The sequence below is a fragment of the Onychostruthus taczanowskii genome, unplaced genomic scaffold (assembly GCF_017590055.1).
Source record: "Onychostruthus taczanowskii isolate IOZ18803 unplaced genomic scaffold, ASM1759005v1 scaffold121, whole genome shotgun sequence".
NCBI classification, from domain to species: domain Eukaryota; kingdom Metazoa; phylum Chordata; class Aves; order Passeriformes; family Passeridae; genus Onychostruthus; species Onychostruthus taczanowskii.
Window position 1 is genome coordinate 235,957 of NW_024498363.1, and position 18,444 is coordinate 254,400.

Here is an 18,444-nt window from a genome sequence, read left to right on the forward strand (position 1 = left end):
GCCACTCCACAAAGGCAGGCATTACAAATTTTTTCAAAATGAGACTGACTTGGACATTCACCTCAGATCACTATGTGTCTTAGAGCTTACAAGATTTCCTAGTAACTGCTGCACTCACTAGAAGCATAAGCAGCTGCTGATATTTTTAACAACACAGAAGCAACCAGAAAAGGGATGTGCTATAAAATTATATTTTTTTAGTCCTACTTACTGATCTGGACCCCACTGGCTAGTCTACCTTGTTTCCTCTGTTCCTCAGCCAAAGTGGGGCTGTGGGAATGAAAAGCTTCCTTGCAGACCTTTAAGGTTAAGTTTTTTACAGAAAAAGAAAAATTTAGCTCAGCATTTAAGTTATACTCAACACCAAACCCCCTTACTTGGTGTTTATCCAAATGAAGCAGAATAAGTGCTTGCTATTCTGCAGAGCTCACTCTTTAAATACCGTTTCCTCGTGGTTAGTGAATTAGAGACTTTTGCTGCCTAAGAAGGCTTAAGCATTCACTGGAAAGTACACAAGACAAACATAAACCACACAGTACTTCAAAGGAAAACCTGTACCTTTCCAGTCCAGAGAGTGAAAGAAGTTGTTTGCATCAGTACTACCACTGTGCGGGGATTCTGTATCAGTAGGTGCACTTTCTGAAGACTGCTCCAACTGGGATGCCTCTGGTTCATATTGTGCAGTTGAACCTGGCTGTCTAGGCAACTCTGGTTTCCCTATAAAACAGAATTTAAACCAGAGCCCTTAGAGAGAAACTTCTCAATCCTCCACATGGCAGCTGATACTTGTCTTTCAAGCTGACTGCTGTAGGAAGACAATTATCACCAATCTATTGCTCTGCAAATGCAAATTCCTGCTCCCACCATTTCTGAAATTGGTATTAACTGCTTTTCAACTGCAAAAACTGGTAAAATCCAGTTTTGAACTAGGACATTAAATCAGAATCATAGAGTAAAACTCAAGCATTCCATATACATTTGTAGGAAAATGTAATTAACACTCACTTGTACCAACCCCTAAAACACAAAAGAGCTATGAACAGTATCTGCAATAACAGACAGAAAAACGCAAATGCAGCTGTAGAAAAACCCAGAATATGCAAAGCCAGTGAACAACATGGAGTGGTTAAAAAAGGGGTGTTACACTGTATGATGCTATTAAGTGCTTCTTATATTTCTTATTTTACTGAAATCAGGTATTAAGTGATTCTTGTGTAAGATTCAGTTGCACTGTTACCTACTGCTGTATCACCTCTCAAAACCTAAGTTTCCTCAAGACAAATGAAGAAGACATCCTAAATTAGTCAATATTCATCTACTGTTTGAAAAAAATGGATGGATGGATGGATGGATGGATGGATAGGAGAAACCTATTTGTCCAAATTTAAATACACAACTGATAGAGCATTTTTCACTCTCCTTCCACATTCTCAGCTGTAGCTTAGAGATGCTGAAAACATAGTTTGTCTCAGAAAACATAAAATATCATAACTAATGAAAGAGTAAATTCAATTTTAATTGCAAGTTTTTTTTTTAAATCAGTTCACATAACTTATTTTTATCCTATTCCTTTCCCACCAATCTTAAGAAATACTTTCAGTGTTATTTGAAATCCTTACATTTCCTGTATCAATCAGAAAATGGAAGTGACTTAAGAAAAGACTAACTTTTACAGAGCCCCATCAACAATGATGATGTAAAGCTAAACACCTTAGCTTTAGAGAGTTGATAGTTGTGTTCACAGCAGGATTAACCTAAATTAAATAGAAAATGGCCTAAATCATAATACAAGCAACACATATCTGCTTAAAAGAAAAAAAGGCCAGCAGCAGCTATCTTGTATGAAAAGAAATGTACTTGAGATGTACCACATTAACAGCACAGGGTAAGATCTCATGTATCACTAAAATCAACATAGTAATCTTCGTAATGCTTCTTTATCCTCAAAACACAGAGAAGGCTTAAGAACCTGAATGAAAACACCAAAGCTAATCACCGATACCAGGAGAAGAAAGATATTGAACAGCATTAACTGCAACTAATGCAGGCATCTACAGATAAAGATAAATACAGATAATAAAATAGTGTCTGCTGGAACATATTAGGAAAAGTGCAGGAAATTAATTACAATATTACATGGCTATGCGTAAGAATGTTGATAAGAACATTCTTACCTACACCATTTGTCAGGAATGCTCACATAATTTAAAGTGAAATTACACTGGTGCCAGTTTAGCCAAATAAATCCCATTCAAGGCATTGTGCCTACAATACTGACTGTTACAATTCTATTTGCTAGAAGTCCCTCCCTGCAAATGGCCTATTCATAGTTTTGTAAGCTATGAAACCAAGCACATGTAAGCACAGTAGAAGTAAGACAGGTATAATTACAATCCTCATTACTGGAGGATAACTTAAGCTCCTCCACACAATGCATATTTTTAACTGATATACTACAAAAACCCCTTTTGGCTTTTTTTTCAATTAATGGCACATCAAAAATTAAACAAAAGCCTCAAACACTAAGTACATTGAAAACCTTCTCATATTCTCTAGTTTTTCAATGGATTCGTTACCAAATTTTGATAAAATCTCTTGCTGTTCCTCTCGGGTGGAGAAGAGTATCTTGGGATTCAGTCCCTTCACATTCATGTTATCCCAAGGTGGCTGTTCACAGCTGGGCCTATCTCTGGGCTCCACCTGTACTTCCAGATTGACTTGAAATAAATCAGGGTATTTCTCTTGTATGTCACAGGCATCCAGATCATATCTGTAAAGACACAAACAAGAAGTTTCTTGATACTGATGGCTAACTGGATTAAATCTACTGCAGTCCAAAACAAAACTCTAAAGCAATTAGTATAAGGCATTAAAAATGCTATATTTGTTTACTTTTCCCATTTAAAACAGGTGGTATTTTTGTACATTGTTCGTATCATGAACAAAACATTTAATTTCCTTAAGGTGAGCAAACAAAAGACTCTTTTTGCAACCAAAGTAATCTACTTCCTGCACTCCCCAGTATATGTTGATGTTTGGCAGGTTAAGTGGTTTCAAAGACAACTTCTTCCAGTCTCCTACAAAAAGGTGTCAACATACTTGGCAAATTTCACTGTAGTGGCATTTCGGGGCACAAAGCCTGTATGGAATTGAATCTGAAACATCTTCATTGAAGCCATCTGTTGAAAACAAGACACAGGAAACTATAAATCCACATGAACAGTGTTCTGCCTTTAACATAATGCAAAGTATTATCCGTATTAAAATATTTTGAAGTACTTGCTTTGCTACAAAAATTTCCATTTAATTACAAGTATACTTTATCTTGAAAGATTTAAATACAGTTGAGATAGAACATAAACCGATCTATTACTAGCACTAACAAACCAAAAGACCTTCAGTGAGGTATGTCTCATCACTAACCTCAAAACAGACTAAAGTCTAAAGTATTTCCAGATCCTGTTCTGGAGGCTAAAATTGTATGACCCTTGTTTCTGAATAGCATATGCTCAGAAAAATCCATTGTGCAATATGCCAACCAAGAAATATATGTACGTCACATACAAAGGAACAGATTTAAAACAGTTTTAAATGTACCACATTTAAAAGGACACTTCAGAAGGCATGCAAGGAGTCTTTTTTTGGTGCAACTTCAAGTCAGCCATTCATTCCAGACAGAATTCCAGACAGGGCTTTTGTGAACTGACTCATTTTGATCTCTCAACTGTTCACAGAAAAACCACTTTCCCATGCCTGATGGGAATACAAGTGTCCAGAAAATGCTACTATAGAATATTCAGGTAGCTTCTGATCTTGCACAAATCCAAATTACAGCTCACTGATCAATGCAGCCTATATTTGTTTCCCGGCATTAGTCACTACACCTGTGATATAATCTTGCCAGTCTTTACAAATAAGTCACGCAGTAGTAGTCCAGAAAATATAACAAACCTGAATTATGAAAGCTTTACTTGTAAATAAGTATTTACCAAACTTGATAGCCAGAAACCAAATAATACAAAAAGCATTGCCACAGATTAAGGCAGGGTTGATCCTTCCCCTCTATTCAGCACTAGTGAAGCCTCATCTGTAATTGCAATGCCCAGTGCCAGGCTCCTTAGTACAAGAGAGACATGGACATACTGGAGCAAGTTTTCCTGATTCTTCCATCCCTACCATCACTTTCCTAAAAGATAAGCTGAACTCTCTAATTAGCTGTGAGAAAGAAGATGACATTCATAATGACCAGCTCTAAACACAGGAGAAATTTTGAAATGTGGTGGTTAATCTCTGTAAGAAATCTGTAGAGTACTTTAGGGGGCAATTAACAGCACATAAAACTAAGGACACATTGAATATTGTTCCATCAAACCTCCAAATCCAGATCATCACACACAGTGTTGATGCATCATGTGCTATAGCTGACAGCTGAGAAAATTCTAGTCTTTTCTATCAGTGAATAAACGCCAAAGAAACCACATAAAAGAAACTCTATCATGAATAAAACAAGGAGTAGAACCTAACCTCGGATAAATTTTGCCAGTTTTATGCCTTTCTCCTGACGACCTTGAACAATACAGTAGTCATTTTTGCACACTAAGGAATCATTTCACTCAGTTTTTAGTTTTAAGGTATTCTGGAAGGTCTTGTTGAACATGACAAGATTTGATACCTTCTTACTCACAAAGCAGAAAAAAAAAACACAGGAAAACAATTTCAGTAAACAGTATGTAAGAATACACATGTATGTCCCTATGTATCAAAACTGTCTGAAAAGCTGTCTTATCAATTTCCACAAACCTCCAAGCTCTAAACTTTGCACTATCTATCCTTATCTTTTACATGGATTTCCAAGTTTAATTGAATAACTTATCTAGAGAAAAAAGAACATGCCTTTAAAAAAATATGAAGACAGGCTTCATTAACAAGTTTTTTGTGATCTTGCATTTGCATCCATAGTTGAACTAAAAAAGGAAATATGCATTCTCCCTAGTAGAACAAAGACAAGTAAGAAAATTAGCTACAACAACTGAACCTGACTTTAGAAATAGGCTATAAAACGACATGGATTTTTCTAGGCTGTTTTGTACAGGCAGTCTCTGGAACCCCACTTTTCTGCTGAGTGGTATTTTTCCTTTGTTTGCAGTTTGTGTGCACAGAATTAAAAAGTTCTGGCTTGCTGTGCAACTTAACAGATAATAATTGCTGCCTCAAAAAAAATTGGCTGGGGACTTTCCTTACAAATATAACAATTATCAGTACTGAAGTACTTTCCAGAAATACTTACAAAAGCATCAACATGTACAGCATTAGGAGTGGACATACTCAAAAGGCTTGAAAAGGTTGAATTCACAAGTGAATGAAAACCTCAAACATTTCTCTGAACAAAGAACAGTAAATAAAGCAAAGTATTCAGTAGATAACTAGTAGGTTACAAAACTGCAACCAAAAATAAAGCAAATCTTCAATTCAGGCTCTTAAATTTATCATTACCTTGGCTTGTAGTCGTCCTCCTAGAGTTGACCTGGCATGATAGATCACAATGAGAACATCTCCTTGGACTGTTATACCCAGTGGGATTACTGCCTTCCCATCTTCAATTTTAAACTCCCTAAAGGAAAAAAAAACCCAAAAACATAACCATAGTCAATTTGGTTTAAAAAGAGATTAAATAGTGTATTACTTTAGATTTAGCCTGCTTTCTTCAAGGCCTTCAATAGCTGAAAAGCTACAAGGACTTCAGTATTCTTTCATTTCTATGATTACCCACATCCAGCAGTATTAGTACCATTTGCAATTGTGCAGACACCAAAGCTGTACAGGGACTAATAAGCAGTCACCTTGCAGCTGCCATGCCTGGGGGATCCTTATGGTTTCCATGACTGAGACATGATGTTATGCTTAGCACAAGTACATCAGGGATCAATGTTCCCAGTCTTACTTCACATGGAGCGAGAAGAGGGTCTTGCTCACTGCCTCACATGGTCCAGTGTGCCACCCCACCATCACACCCACTGTTCTGCAAGACCAGCTCCTCTAACAACCACATTCGCAATTCACCTTTTGAGACCAGTTAAAAGGGGATAGAGGAATCTAGAAACATGCAAATGCTAGAATCTAGAAAAATGTAACTTGCTATTCCAGAGCAAGTCAGAATCTGTACTTACTTCATTTTGTCATATTCCTGGGAGGTAGTGGTTACTCTCTCATCTCCCACATAAACTTCACAAAAAGGCCTGCAGCCATTACGCTGCTTACTGAAAAGCGGAACAGGAGTCATGACAATTGATCTGACCAGGATGGGCTTGCTGTGAGGAATAATGGGTTCTTCAGCCATCATGTCACACATGTACTCAATGTATCTGCCAAAACCAGATGGTACTCATTTAGTCAGAGCACAAAATTCTAAGGAACACATAAGCAAGTTACATCTTACCCAGTCACTAAGCATTGCTAACAGTGAAACAGTGGGAATATCTACCACCACCTCCAGCAAATAGATTTTCAAATCTGATAGAATGACACAAAAGGGTCTGTAGCTTTACATATAATGACTTGTAAAATAAACTAGTTACTATTTCAAAAAGTCTTAAAGCACTAACCTAGGAAAACTATTTATTTTGTATCTTATACATAATAGATCACTCAAATCTTCCTAAAGGCTTTAAATTTGTCCCGATTATTATATATTATTTTGTGGAGAACCCCTTAAGTATACATGAAGTAAATGTATACAAAAACATAATTTGCCATTTATACCGAACTAATACTTGATTTCCCATCCTTCAAAATCTAATCCTTTTTTTTAGGAAACACCCTTGCTACCAGTGTCACTTGTTATTCATCCTTTACAGTTATAAGATCTATCAAATTAAGTCAAACAAACAGTTTAAAACATTTCTCAAAGTATATGCAAGTCACCTCTACATGCATTCCAAAAGAAAAAGCCCACTAGGCATTTTTACCCAATTGACAAAAATAATTTCTGGTATACCCTCACAGCTTGCCGTGTTCTGACATAATAAAACCTATTGAAATAAACTAGGAAACATGAAATAAGTCTTACACATGTGGAAGAGGATTTTATAATTATGAAAGCATTCAAAAGCTCTGCATAGCCTTGTGTTCACTCCTAACACTTCTTCACCACAGGGAATACTTGATCCATTTCTGATGGGTACTTACAGGCTCAGAAAATTCAGAACTACCTTTAATTCATGATACAGCAAAGTACTTGGAAAACCAGATGTTTGAACACAGACATTATTGAAATAATTTATCTTTCCAAAGACATCTTCTACCATATTCAGAATTTAATAGCTACTTGCTTCAACAGTACCTTACAGTACCTTTTATGAGAAGGCCAAATGCCAGGTGGACAGCGTTTCATACTGAACATATAAACAGCAGCTTCAGCAGTAGTGAAGAGACGACAAAAACACAGAAAGGAACAAACTACAACAGCAGATGCTGCTCTTCCATCCTAGTAAAAAAAAAAAAAAAAAAAAAAAAGTAGATTTTTTAGTAAATCTAGTGGAAAAAGCATTATCCAAGTCACTGAAGAACATCCCGTTATGTATCCTATATCCTATCATTATTTAATGTCATGATGTCCAAAGTCTAGTGCCATTATTTGATTTGAAGTTTGCAGTTGAGTGTGAAAGATTTTCATTTAACTTCTACACCATACAAAAGATATTACATATTACTTTCTTGTTCAAATGTGAATAACTACTTTAGCTTAACACCAGTTGAAATTTTCAATTTATGTTCTTTACCTTACTGTCACTACTACCCATTTTTTGAGCTTTGTTTCCTGGTTGCTATCTGAAATCCCAGAACACTGCTATTTTTTACTGACAGCCATGGACATCTGCTGCAAGAAAAGTACAAAGACTCAGAAGAACTAAACCACACTAAACTCTTTAGACTTCTGTCTAAAACTTTTAAGAGCCTGCTAAGAAACAAAGAGAAAGAGATTAAAACTGAGCTTCTTTCTGCAGGAATCCCTGCTACACACATATCCCAGATACACCCCTGTATAATAAAAGGCAGAAGATTTGAAAGAGATAATGGTTGACAGAACAGGACTTCTCCAGGTTTGTTGGCTAGCAACATGGAACAGAATATTTATCATTCATTTCTTAAATTTCTGGTATACACTTTACATCACATCTGGCACAAAGCCAGGTATATACAAAAGTTTGCCTTACAAGTGAGGAAAAGAAATGAGTTAAGTACCTTGAACAAAAGACTTCAAGGGAAAGATTGTTACAAAAGCTGGTGTTAACTCATCACATCTGCTTCTCACCTACTTGACCAGCAATCATGTGACACTGAGGTAGTACAAGTATTGCATTAATATAGAATTAAATGCCTAACCCCACAGCAGCACTGAAAATTCTACTGCCTTTCAGGAGCTGACATGAACTGGCTTTTTACTTGTAAAACACTACATAACTCACAAATATGATTTGTCAGATTAACAAATCCTGGTTTTGACTCTGATAGTGATATTCCCTATTGATGGCTATGCCACATCACCAGATAGGTTTTGAAAGCTTTCCAGCAGTATTGCAAGTATTGTCAACTAGTCACATTTTGCTTTTTACTCTGCAGCAAAATAAAAATGACAAAAATTCACATGCAATACTCTTAAACAAATGTAAGAGTGACCTAATTTTCAAATACTGAGCAAAGTATTCCTTAAATTCATTCCTCCCCCTACACCATGTTTGACATAAGGTGTCTCTATAGACAGTTTTATTGCCTTTTTTGGTTATATCGAAGTTAATAATAGTTTGGAGAATAGTGAAATCTACAGAGCAATCTGCTGCCAGCAAAAGCAGGTAAACCGGAAGTCTTACAGTCAGTTTCTGAAATTCTGTGGCTACAGATTATATTCTAAATGGACAGTAAAGGGATATGCAGTGTACAGCCATCTATCACACAGAAAACAAAAAATGGAGCAAATACTGAAAGAGGAGAAAAGATTTTTTTTCTTCCAAAGGATACTTTATCTTAATACTGCCTGTATGCTGCCTTCCACTCTAAATGCAAGCAATGGCTACATTACCATACCAATTTCCCTAAGGAGAAAATTGATGCAAGTGACTTCCCTACGAACACAGCAGGAAGGAATTGACCCTGTGGCATCCAGTAAAGAAAGCCAGTAACAATCACAAACTGAATGGATACCAGCACCCTTCTTCACAATTTAAAGCTCTATTGAATAAAGCGCTTCAGACTTAAATCAATTTCTTACAAGGCAATGCACAATGCAAACATTTTTCTGGTCTTGTTTCAGCCATAAATGCATGTTCTTGCATATGCTATAGAGATTCTGAAGATTTGGTGCTCGTCTTGCTGGCCAGCCACATTCAGAAACCTGCAATGAGCGAGACAAGAGACTTGAGAAACAGTATAATATTGTCACATATACACAACTTAGGTTATGCAAACGTCTACAAGGCAATTTTACACTTGAATGCCATGTTCATGTTGAAATTAAGAAAGACACTCCAGAAAAGCAGTGTTGCACAGTGTAAACACCACTTTTTAGGCTGAAGTGCAATAAAACTACGGTTCTGTCCACAAATCTGCTGCACAAGAAGTATCAAGAACTCAGATTACTACCTGAAATATTCTTAGAGCAAGGAGTAAAATAAAACAGCTTTCAACATGATTTGTGCACATATACTTAAGAACAAAAAATAGAAAACCCCAACAACAGAAAGATTAGGCTTCTTTTAATATTTGTCCTTTGTTCAGAGCTTGAATGGTTCAGTAATATTCCATTTACAATTCCTGCTTCAAAGCACTAACAAAAAATCAGCTTCACTGCTAAGAATCTATATCCTTAAAATCAATTGTCCAGTAAGGATGTAGGATATGAAACTTGATTCTTGGGGGACTTAAAACACTTTAAGAATAGATACATTAAGGATTGAGGAAGCAAGTTACAAATTAAGCTTTTTGTATTTTAGTCTCAGCTGCAATTGCCAGATATTGAAGACCAAGTTTTCCTACCAGCAACATGGCTTCCTATCTAGATAAAGAGTTTAAGGGTTACTCTGAGATAAATTACCTGAACTGATTATCACAAAAAACTGTATTTGTGCCAAGCACAGGAAAATAGACTGAAATAAACAGTCAGTCTCCTACAACTTTTCATTGTACTCTAGTATTTTAATTTCAAAATAAGGCCATTTCAGAAACAATCACTTTGCAAGAGATTTAAATTCCACATTCCTTTGTTAGTGCAATCTTACGTAAAGTCACTAGAAAACAAAGAAAAGCTAAGGCAAAAAGTCCTTTATATGCCTGTTCACCACAGGATTCAATGTGGGCTTCAGTGTATCTCAAATATGACAACAATAGCATGTGTTGGTTTCACCTGGAGTAATTTTCTCCATAGTAAATAAATGAGGCTATGTTTTGTATTTGTGAGGGAACCAGTATTGTTAACACAGGGATTTTTTTTTTACTGATAAGCATGGCTTAGTCAGAGTTAAGGTCTTTTCTGCCTCTCACATCACCTCACCAGCAAGCAGGCTTGGGGTGCACAAGAAGCTGGGAGGGGACACAGCTAGGACAAGTGACTCCAGCTAACCAAAGGAATATTCCATAACATAGGACATCATGCTCTACCCATAAATCTTTGGGAAAAAGAATGGAAGGGGAAACATTCAGAGTAATGATGTTTGTCTTCTGAAGGAATCACAATGCATGACGGAGCCCTGCATTCCTGTACACCTGCCTGCCCATGGGAAAAGGTGGATGAATTCCTTGTTTTGCTTTGCTTGTACCTGTGGTTTTTGCTTTACCTGCTTTTATTTCAACCCACAAGTTCTCACTGTCACCTTGTGATTCTCCATCCATTTCTACCAGGGAGGAATAACCAAACAGCTTGGTTGCTGGCTGAAGTTAAATCACACCACCACAAAAGAATCATATTGAAGAGTGGCAGCTTCAGACCAGAACACAGCCTAACAAAAGTGCATTCAAAAAAGCAGAAAGTACTGACTTTTTTCCTTTTAATTTACCATTTACTTTCCACTGAAACACTAGGTTTCCTACAAGACGTAACAAAAACAACATTACTTTCTGTTTCTTTATCTGTGTTTTCAGCTCCAAGTGTCCTGACAATTAGCAGAATTATGGATAGTGCCCAAACTCTCAAAGCAATCTATTCCAAAAAGAACTCAAAACTAGCAGATAAGCTAATTTCAAAACTACCATTAATTTTAACCAAGATTAAAGAAATTTGTAGAAGATCCATACAGATAGCAAACAGCAAGAAACCAATCATATGTTGGCTTCATATGAAGGTATTTCATAAATACCTTCTAAGCAAAGTGTTATAATAAAGAATTTTAGAAGCTGTTCTCCTCTGATCATGTTTAAAGGTTTGCCATAATCATCTTTTGTCAACAATAAAGTCAACCTAAGCTTCTTTAGATTCCTACATGGCTGCTCTCATCCAGCACTGAACAATAAAGTTAGTCAGTATTGCTAAACATCTCAATTTCAACAGGCAGGTAAGAGTTCCAAATACAATTAGAGTTTGTTTCCAAGTAAAATAACTGCCTTCCTTAATACTCCTAGACAATAAAGCGGTCATGAACCTGTAATGTATCAACTAATTATTACCTACTATGACTCCTTAACAAAAACAAGACCATATTACTATTCTTAGTACCAACACATCAGAAATACCAGGTGTATAGACACCTCAGACTTGCACAACTAAAAAAATTCACTGGTAAGAAAATTCCCAGTCACAGAATTTATCATTCCATAAACAGAAACTGATCACTTTGCAGATGTGGAATAAATCAGTTCACCACAGCAATCTCAGACTTTCCAGCAATCTAGAGCTAAAAAGAATTGCTGAACATTTTGCTTTGAGGTACCTGCTACAAATAATCATGCAGTAGATTTCCTGTGCAATCAAGCTTTTTTGCCTTCCATCTTGAATAGCCTCTGCCTGAACCTCATATTGAACCAGAAACACATAAAAAAGCTGATTGCATTCATCCAAAGAGACAGTAATTTCAGGTGTTTTCAGTTTCAGTAAATTCATGTTTCTTTCAGGTGTGATAATACTTTATCTTGTTTACAAGGAAACAAAAGGAAGTGATAGCATTAGAAAGAATACATTAAATATATCTCACCCCAATATTTTAAGTCAACTCTGGTAACTGAAATAATGCTAAGGATGTCTCTGTATAATGATATAATAAGGCCCAAAAGGCTGTATTATTCTGTAACCAATAATGGTTCTAGACTCTCTTCTTGGCAGACAGTATTGTGTGAAAGGGGCATGATCACTACAGACTGTTAAGGTGCTGGACAACTCACAACACAGTAACAGTCCCAACTGTTGAGCCAGGACAGATGAGTTTTACTCAGGAGCAAACACTGAAGTCCAGTGTCTTGGTACCTAACAAGATGTTCTCAATGCCTTGTTGCTGAATTAGGCAAATGCCTTCACATTAGTATCAGAGAAATTGCCAGGAAGGATAATGGAGGCTCATGTAAGCCACAACAATACTGAAGATGGTGAGAACAATCAGACAGTTATGGCTGAGTCATATGGTAGTCAAATGGTATGCAGTGGGACAAGGAGAAACTCCAGTGAACAGGTTATGCAAATCAGTCACCATGTCCTTGACACAGGAAAATGGTAGAATATAGGAGAGACTGACATTTTAGTAAGACTTTCATTACTTGAAGTATTCTCCACTTAAATTTGAAACACATAAGGTACATGAGCATGTTTTCAAAGGTATTACTATCCTAGAAAAAAAAAAACAGACTTCAGTCTGTTTAATATTAGTAAGGTTTTTTAAGATTAAAGATTGGTCCGCTACCAGTTAAGTTTGGTTTTAAAAGAAGGACAAGGAAAATATAGGTAACTCTTTGACCTTGTGTTTATACTTACCCTTTTGCCATCTTTTTGATGAACCTACTTTAACCTATTTTACAATAAAAAGCTGAAGGTATAATGAAAACACTATGTTTCAAGGCCTTTCAGAAAAATACACAAAAACTATACACACCCTGTTATGGAATCTTGAAGGCCTGTATGTTCTTGGAGAGAGATTGTACACAGCATAATGGCCAGGATGTTTAGAGTCCAGACACAGCCGCACATCTTCTATGTTATTTTTGATGGCAGATTCTACACCTTCAGCTGGAAAGGACATCACTGAAGACAGAACAAACAGCAAGTGAATTTTTTCATGTATTAAGAGCAAGGAGAAATTATGTTTAACAAAAATATAGATATCATACCAGCAATCCTGGAAGTGATGTATGATATATCCAAGTCTCCTTTTGCATAACTGAAAGAGAAGACATTGGTTATAATACTGGGACATATAACCACTCAAAGTGTAAGCCAGATATCTCAGGTGGCACCCAGCATCAGGAATACTGTTTCATTATTTCTATCTGAGACTTGTTACATTCACATTTCTAGAGTTTCAGAACAGAGCTTTCAGAACAGAAAATGTTTAAGCATTAAGCATGTTTACTGTGTTTAAGCAGTTACTCATTTATATTAGTTGCACCAAAACCATCCATGGATTTTGTACAGATACCTTTAATCTTTAACTCACTCCTCTAACCCCTGTTCTTACTGATAAGAATGCACTAAAGGGTGTCAGCTTGAAAATCTAACGATGATACATTAATATCTTTAATGAAATATCTCAATGCTTAAAAGAAAGACTACTAGTTGAACATCAAAATTTAAATTACATAACTCTGGCATGTTACTATCTATCATAGATGGCCATGCTGCCCAATATCCAAATTCCATAGAGACAGCGTTAAGAACATTTTCCTGTCTAGCCATCCAGGAAGGCCTCTGGCAGCACACCTGAACCACCACCAGATCTGACACTGCCAGGACTGAAGCCCCTTTGCAGCTGGAGAGCCAATGGGTGCCCCACTTGACTCGCTACACCACTCAGTCAGACCAGGTTTCCTTACCAGTCCCACCCCAGGCTTCCCATAGCAGAGTCCCAGATCTACGTTTGCTCAAAGTAATTTAATCCTCCTGCAGCAACAGAGTAACAGCTGGAATTGCTGTCTCCCAGGAGGGACTCCCAAGAAAGGAAACAGTGCGCTTTTACACCCTCACAAAGTGTGGGGTCTTCCTGCTGAGTCCTTGGCTCCTGCAGTGCCTCCAGTGTCTGGTCACCGGCCGGGGTCACAGCCCCTGTGCCCTTTGCTGTGCCAAACGTTGGCAATTCCTGACCTCTTGCCTCAGGCTCCCAGCCAGAGCTCAACCTGCAGCTCCCACTGCAGCTGCACCCCGAGCTACCTGCACTCAAGACAGAGAGTACCACAATCTCCTTCCTCATTTAAATAATTCCTACAAAAATTCACTTCCAGAACTCCCATAAGTGAGCAAGGCATTAGTCATTACTCATCTCTCTCTCATACAACTGTGCACAGTTTAAAAGTGCAGCTTTTTCAAAAAATCTCCCAGTGATACTTAGATTACTTACAATTTCCCACACCTTTACCTAATCATCCACATTATGCCAACAAAAAAAAATTAACTGATTTAAGACCACTATTACTTTTTTGTTTCTATTGTATCTGCTATGTAGCAGAATGAAAAAGAGAAAAAAACTGAAGAGAGCCAGTGGAGGCCAACAACCTTGAGTATAACCACACAGGTCTTCACTCCTGGATTGGCAAAATAAGAACAAAACTCACCAACAGAATTTGATTTCTACTAATGGGTGAATTTGACTTACACTAACTTAAATATCTCAGTAGCCTATTAACTCCAAAATATCAAAATGTCATTAAAACACTATGATGTATATTTCATTAATTCAGAGGCACTAACAAAACTTCTGTATCACAACAGAATTTCAGGACATTGCTTAGAAGAGCAGACCTAGGATACTACACTCAAATTTTGAAACACCAAGAAAGAACACTAAGTTTTGATTCTTTACTGCTTGCTAGTAATGGTGGAGGTAAGAGGGATTCATTAAAAATATATATTGTATATATAAATGTATATTTAATATTCAAGGATAGTGAGGAGGATTCTAGATTAGGGAAGAAAAATCTTCTGAATGCAATGCCATTTAACAATATTTATGCAGAATGACATAATCAGTGTCCTAGCAATGACAAGGACTCACACTCTCAAACTAAAACCACAAGGGACTTCGAGTCTCACTAGACATAGCATTTAAAAAAACAAAAAAACAAAAAACCAAAAAAACAAAAAAACAAAAAAACAAAAAAACCCACCACAAAAAAAAACCCAAAAAAAAAAAACACCTCAGCCTTGAGATACCTTGCATAAGGAGGTAAACAATTTCAAAACTTTTTGCACCTTTGGAAGGATATACTTCATCACATAAGCTCAGGTGTTAATCTTGCTGCAGCCAAACTCATCAAGGCAGAAATTTACAATCGGAGATAAAAACAATTGCTTACTAAAATTTGTGATGGCTTAGTCCTTTACAGAGATAAGAAGCATCAAATGCTATTTGTTGATTACATCCAGCTGTTTCAAGCAAGAAACATGTAATCATTCTAATATCAAATTTTTTTGGTATCAAGGTAAAGGACCAACTAATACCACAGCTGCAGAACACAGAACCATTATCCCTTGAACACTGTAACACCGAGGTTAAGCAGCGACTTGCAACATTGGCACAGAATTATTAAGAGCAAAAAACCAACAGTACTCACACCCATTTCCTCGAGAAGACTTTCAGAATTGATTTCTTACTACCACCACCACTCAGCCAAGCTTTGGTTTTTACATTTGTCTAAATTAAAAACCAACATTAGGAGCATGGATCTCACCATACACACATAGTACGTCAACAACAGAGTACAGCATAGCCAACTTAAGTTTTATATTTAGCAGAGTATTCCAAGTATGTGACTATTACATTGAAAAAGCTTCAGAATTTTTGTGTAGTTTTAATTAAAATGAAGCTTCTTAACTGTAAAATCAACACAAGTCTCCCGAACACCACCATATCCTTGAATTCACTGAACTTTATTCTGAAAATTTCACAGCTATTTCAGTAGTAAGACTGAAGACAAGGTACTGTTTTCAGCAGAGTGTTGTATGTCAGAATGGTAACTGAGATTTCTTTGAACAGTAAGAAGGTGAAAAAAACATGTATTAGCCACATTGTTTAAGCATTCCTGTGCATTTCAAGATAAAACTCTCTACCTAAAAATCACAAATAGAGCCTTTCCTTTCATATCCTTAACAGCAGAAATTTCATTCAGATAGCAGTTTTGCTAGCAGGTTGTAACAGAAGAAAAGCATGCAAACAGAAACATACATAGAGTGTTCTCAGCCTGTGGTCCAACTTGGGAAACTCCTGTGTTTTTAAGGGTCTAATTAAGTTAAAAAAAAAAAAAAAAAAAAAAAAAAAGTATGATATGACACCAACATTTAGTCACTTTTCTGATCATGCAGACTTATTCAAAACCGGGACTACTTCACTGTGAGACAGGACTAGCCTAGTCTAGTCTCTGTATGGAGGCAGGGGGCTATTTCCTTACAATATCTAATGGGAGCCTACAAGAAAGCTGGAGAGGGACTTTTTGCAAGGGCATGTAATGACAGAATATGAAGGAATGGCTTTAAACTGAAAGAGAGCAGATGGATATTAGTCTGGTCTAGTTGAAGGTGTCCCTGCCCATTGCTCAGCGGTTAGAATCAGATCCTGCTTCCAATCAAAACTACTGTTTAATTCTATGAAATGAAGCAAGTAAGACATGAATTCTGATTTTGAAGAATAAATATCAAAGCAAAAATAAGAAGTTCTAACTACATGTTAAAAACTTCTCACTGTGTAAATGGTTGGCATTATTACTATTCTTGCCAGAGACTAGATGCACCTAAAGACCATAAGTAATATTAAACAAAAGACTACTCCTGCAAATTAAAAACAATGGAACTAAAATTAGCAACTAAACTCACAAAATAAACTAGATAACATACAGAACAAAATTCTACAACAGTACCTACCATCTGTTTACTAACAACTGAAGATGATAAAGAACAAAGAATGACAGACTAACCATAACCAGCACAGCTACCATGTCAGCATATAAACCATTAAATTAAATACTGTCCTAACACTAAGCAATCTTCCTACAGACATCTCTGCATTTACAAGGTTAAAAAAAAATCCATTCATCTTTTTTTTTCAGTTTATTTTTTAAAATCCAGGAAGAAAAATAGCACTAAAAGTCACACCAATCTATTCCCATTTGTTTTTTGCTTCAGGAAACTGAATTAATCATGCAACTACCTAGTGCAACGCAAAGATCCATGAAATAAAATATTAAACAAGAAACAAAATTACCTTAAAAGCCAAGAAAGCAAGCATAAAAGGCAGCTAATTGTTCCTAGATTACTACATTATAATCTTTTCTGCAAAAGGGATTGTTCTGACAAAGCAAAGGAAGACTGATCACAAGTTTTGCCTGCTGCTTTCAATACCAGTGAAGATACAATCCTTAAAACATTTAGCTATGTTTTTTGACAGGGCATTTGTAACCTGTATGGATGCAGGCCTCACTAAGCATAAAAACTGGTGTCCCAAAAAAGAGCACAGAAGCTCCACAAATGGGAAAAAAAAAAGTTCTCTGGGCATAACAGAGAAATGCTGTGGCTGCACAGCTGCAGGCTGAGATTTCAGGCACATATGGGCACATCTGCTGAATCAAGGCTCCCGTTTGTGCAGATGTGCCACTTCATAAAGCAATGTATATCTTCCCCATCTCCACCCTGGTACTTGCTTTTAAGGCAATTTGTAACAAGAGGGTTGAACCCCCATTGCTCTTTGTCCTCTCACACTGCATATGCCTGACCTGAACCTGTAACAGAGGTTATGACACTTGCAACTGAGGTGATCTGGGGGACAATGAAGATAGTCCTCATTTACTCTCCTGTTCCAAGCAGCCTGAAATGTGTGTTTCAGTTTTCAGATTTTATCTTTTATCAGGACTAATAAGAAACCGAAATCAGAATTAACCTAAAGGCAGCTACAGAAAAGAAAAAATTAAATTTTGTTTGTTTTTTTTTTTTATCACAACAACAAAATACTTAAATCTTACACTGTAGACTGGATTCAGCAAGACAGAAGTCTGTCTGCAGACAAAGGAAGTAACCCTGTAATTCAAAAATGCAACGATAAGTAGGAAGGAAAAAGCCTACCTAATGAAATTATAGACTCCAAAAGTACTTAAGTGGGGTTAGAAAATGCATGACAAAGAAGAGACATTTTAATTTTTCCAGAATGTCTGCTTCTTATGTTGGTTGAAGAGTTTTGAAAAGGTAGTCAAAGATGCAACAGCAGAAGAGGTATGCTCACATCACCAATTGCACCAGCTATATCTGCAAAACAAGCTTGTGAAGGCAGAGAATGA

The 18,444-nt window shown here is 36.6% G+C and overlaps 1 protein-coding gene across 3 annotated transcripts in view; it reads right to left on the reverse strand.

Moving 5' to 3' along the window:
* GAK (cyclin G associated kinase) overlaps positions 1-18,444 on the reverse strand; it is a 67,958-nt gene that overhangs the window by 22,895 nt on the left and 26,619 nt on the right. For all 3 annotated transcript variants that reach the window (XM_041395901.1, XM_041395902.1, XM_041395900.1), the window contains exons 12-20: positions 13,300-13,349; positions 13,065-13,213; positions 9,266-9,388; positions 7,350-7,483; positions 6,168-6,362; positions 5,494-5,611; positions 3,100-3,179; positions 2,577-2,770; positions 559-717 (exon numbers count right to left, since the gene is read on the reverse strand). In XM_041395901.1, the coding sequence (XP_041251835.1) occupies positions 559-717; positions 2,577-2,770; positions 3,100-3,179; positions 5,494-5,611; positions 6,168-6,362; positions 7,350-7,483; positions 9,266-9,388; positions 13,065-13,213; positions 13,300-13,349 (1,202 nt within the window). The remainder of the gene's footprint in view (positions 1-558; positions 718-2,576; positions 2,771-3,099; positions 3,180-5,493; positions 5,612-6,167; positions 6,363-7,349; positions 7,484-9,265; positions 9,389-13,064; positions 13,214-13,299; positions 13,350-18,444) is intronic.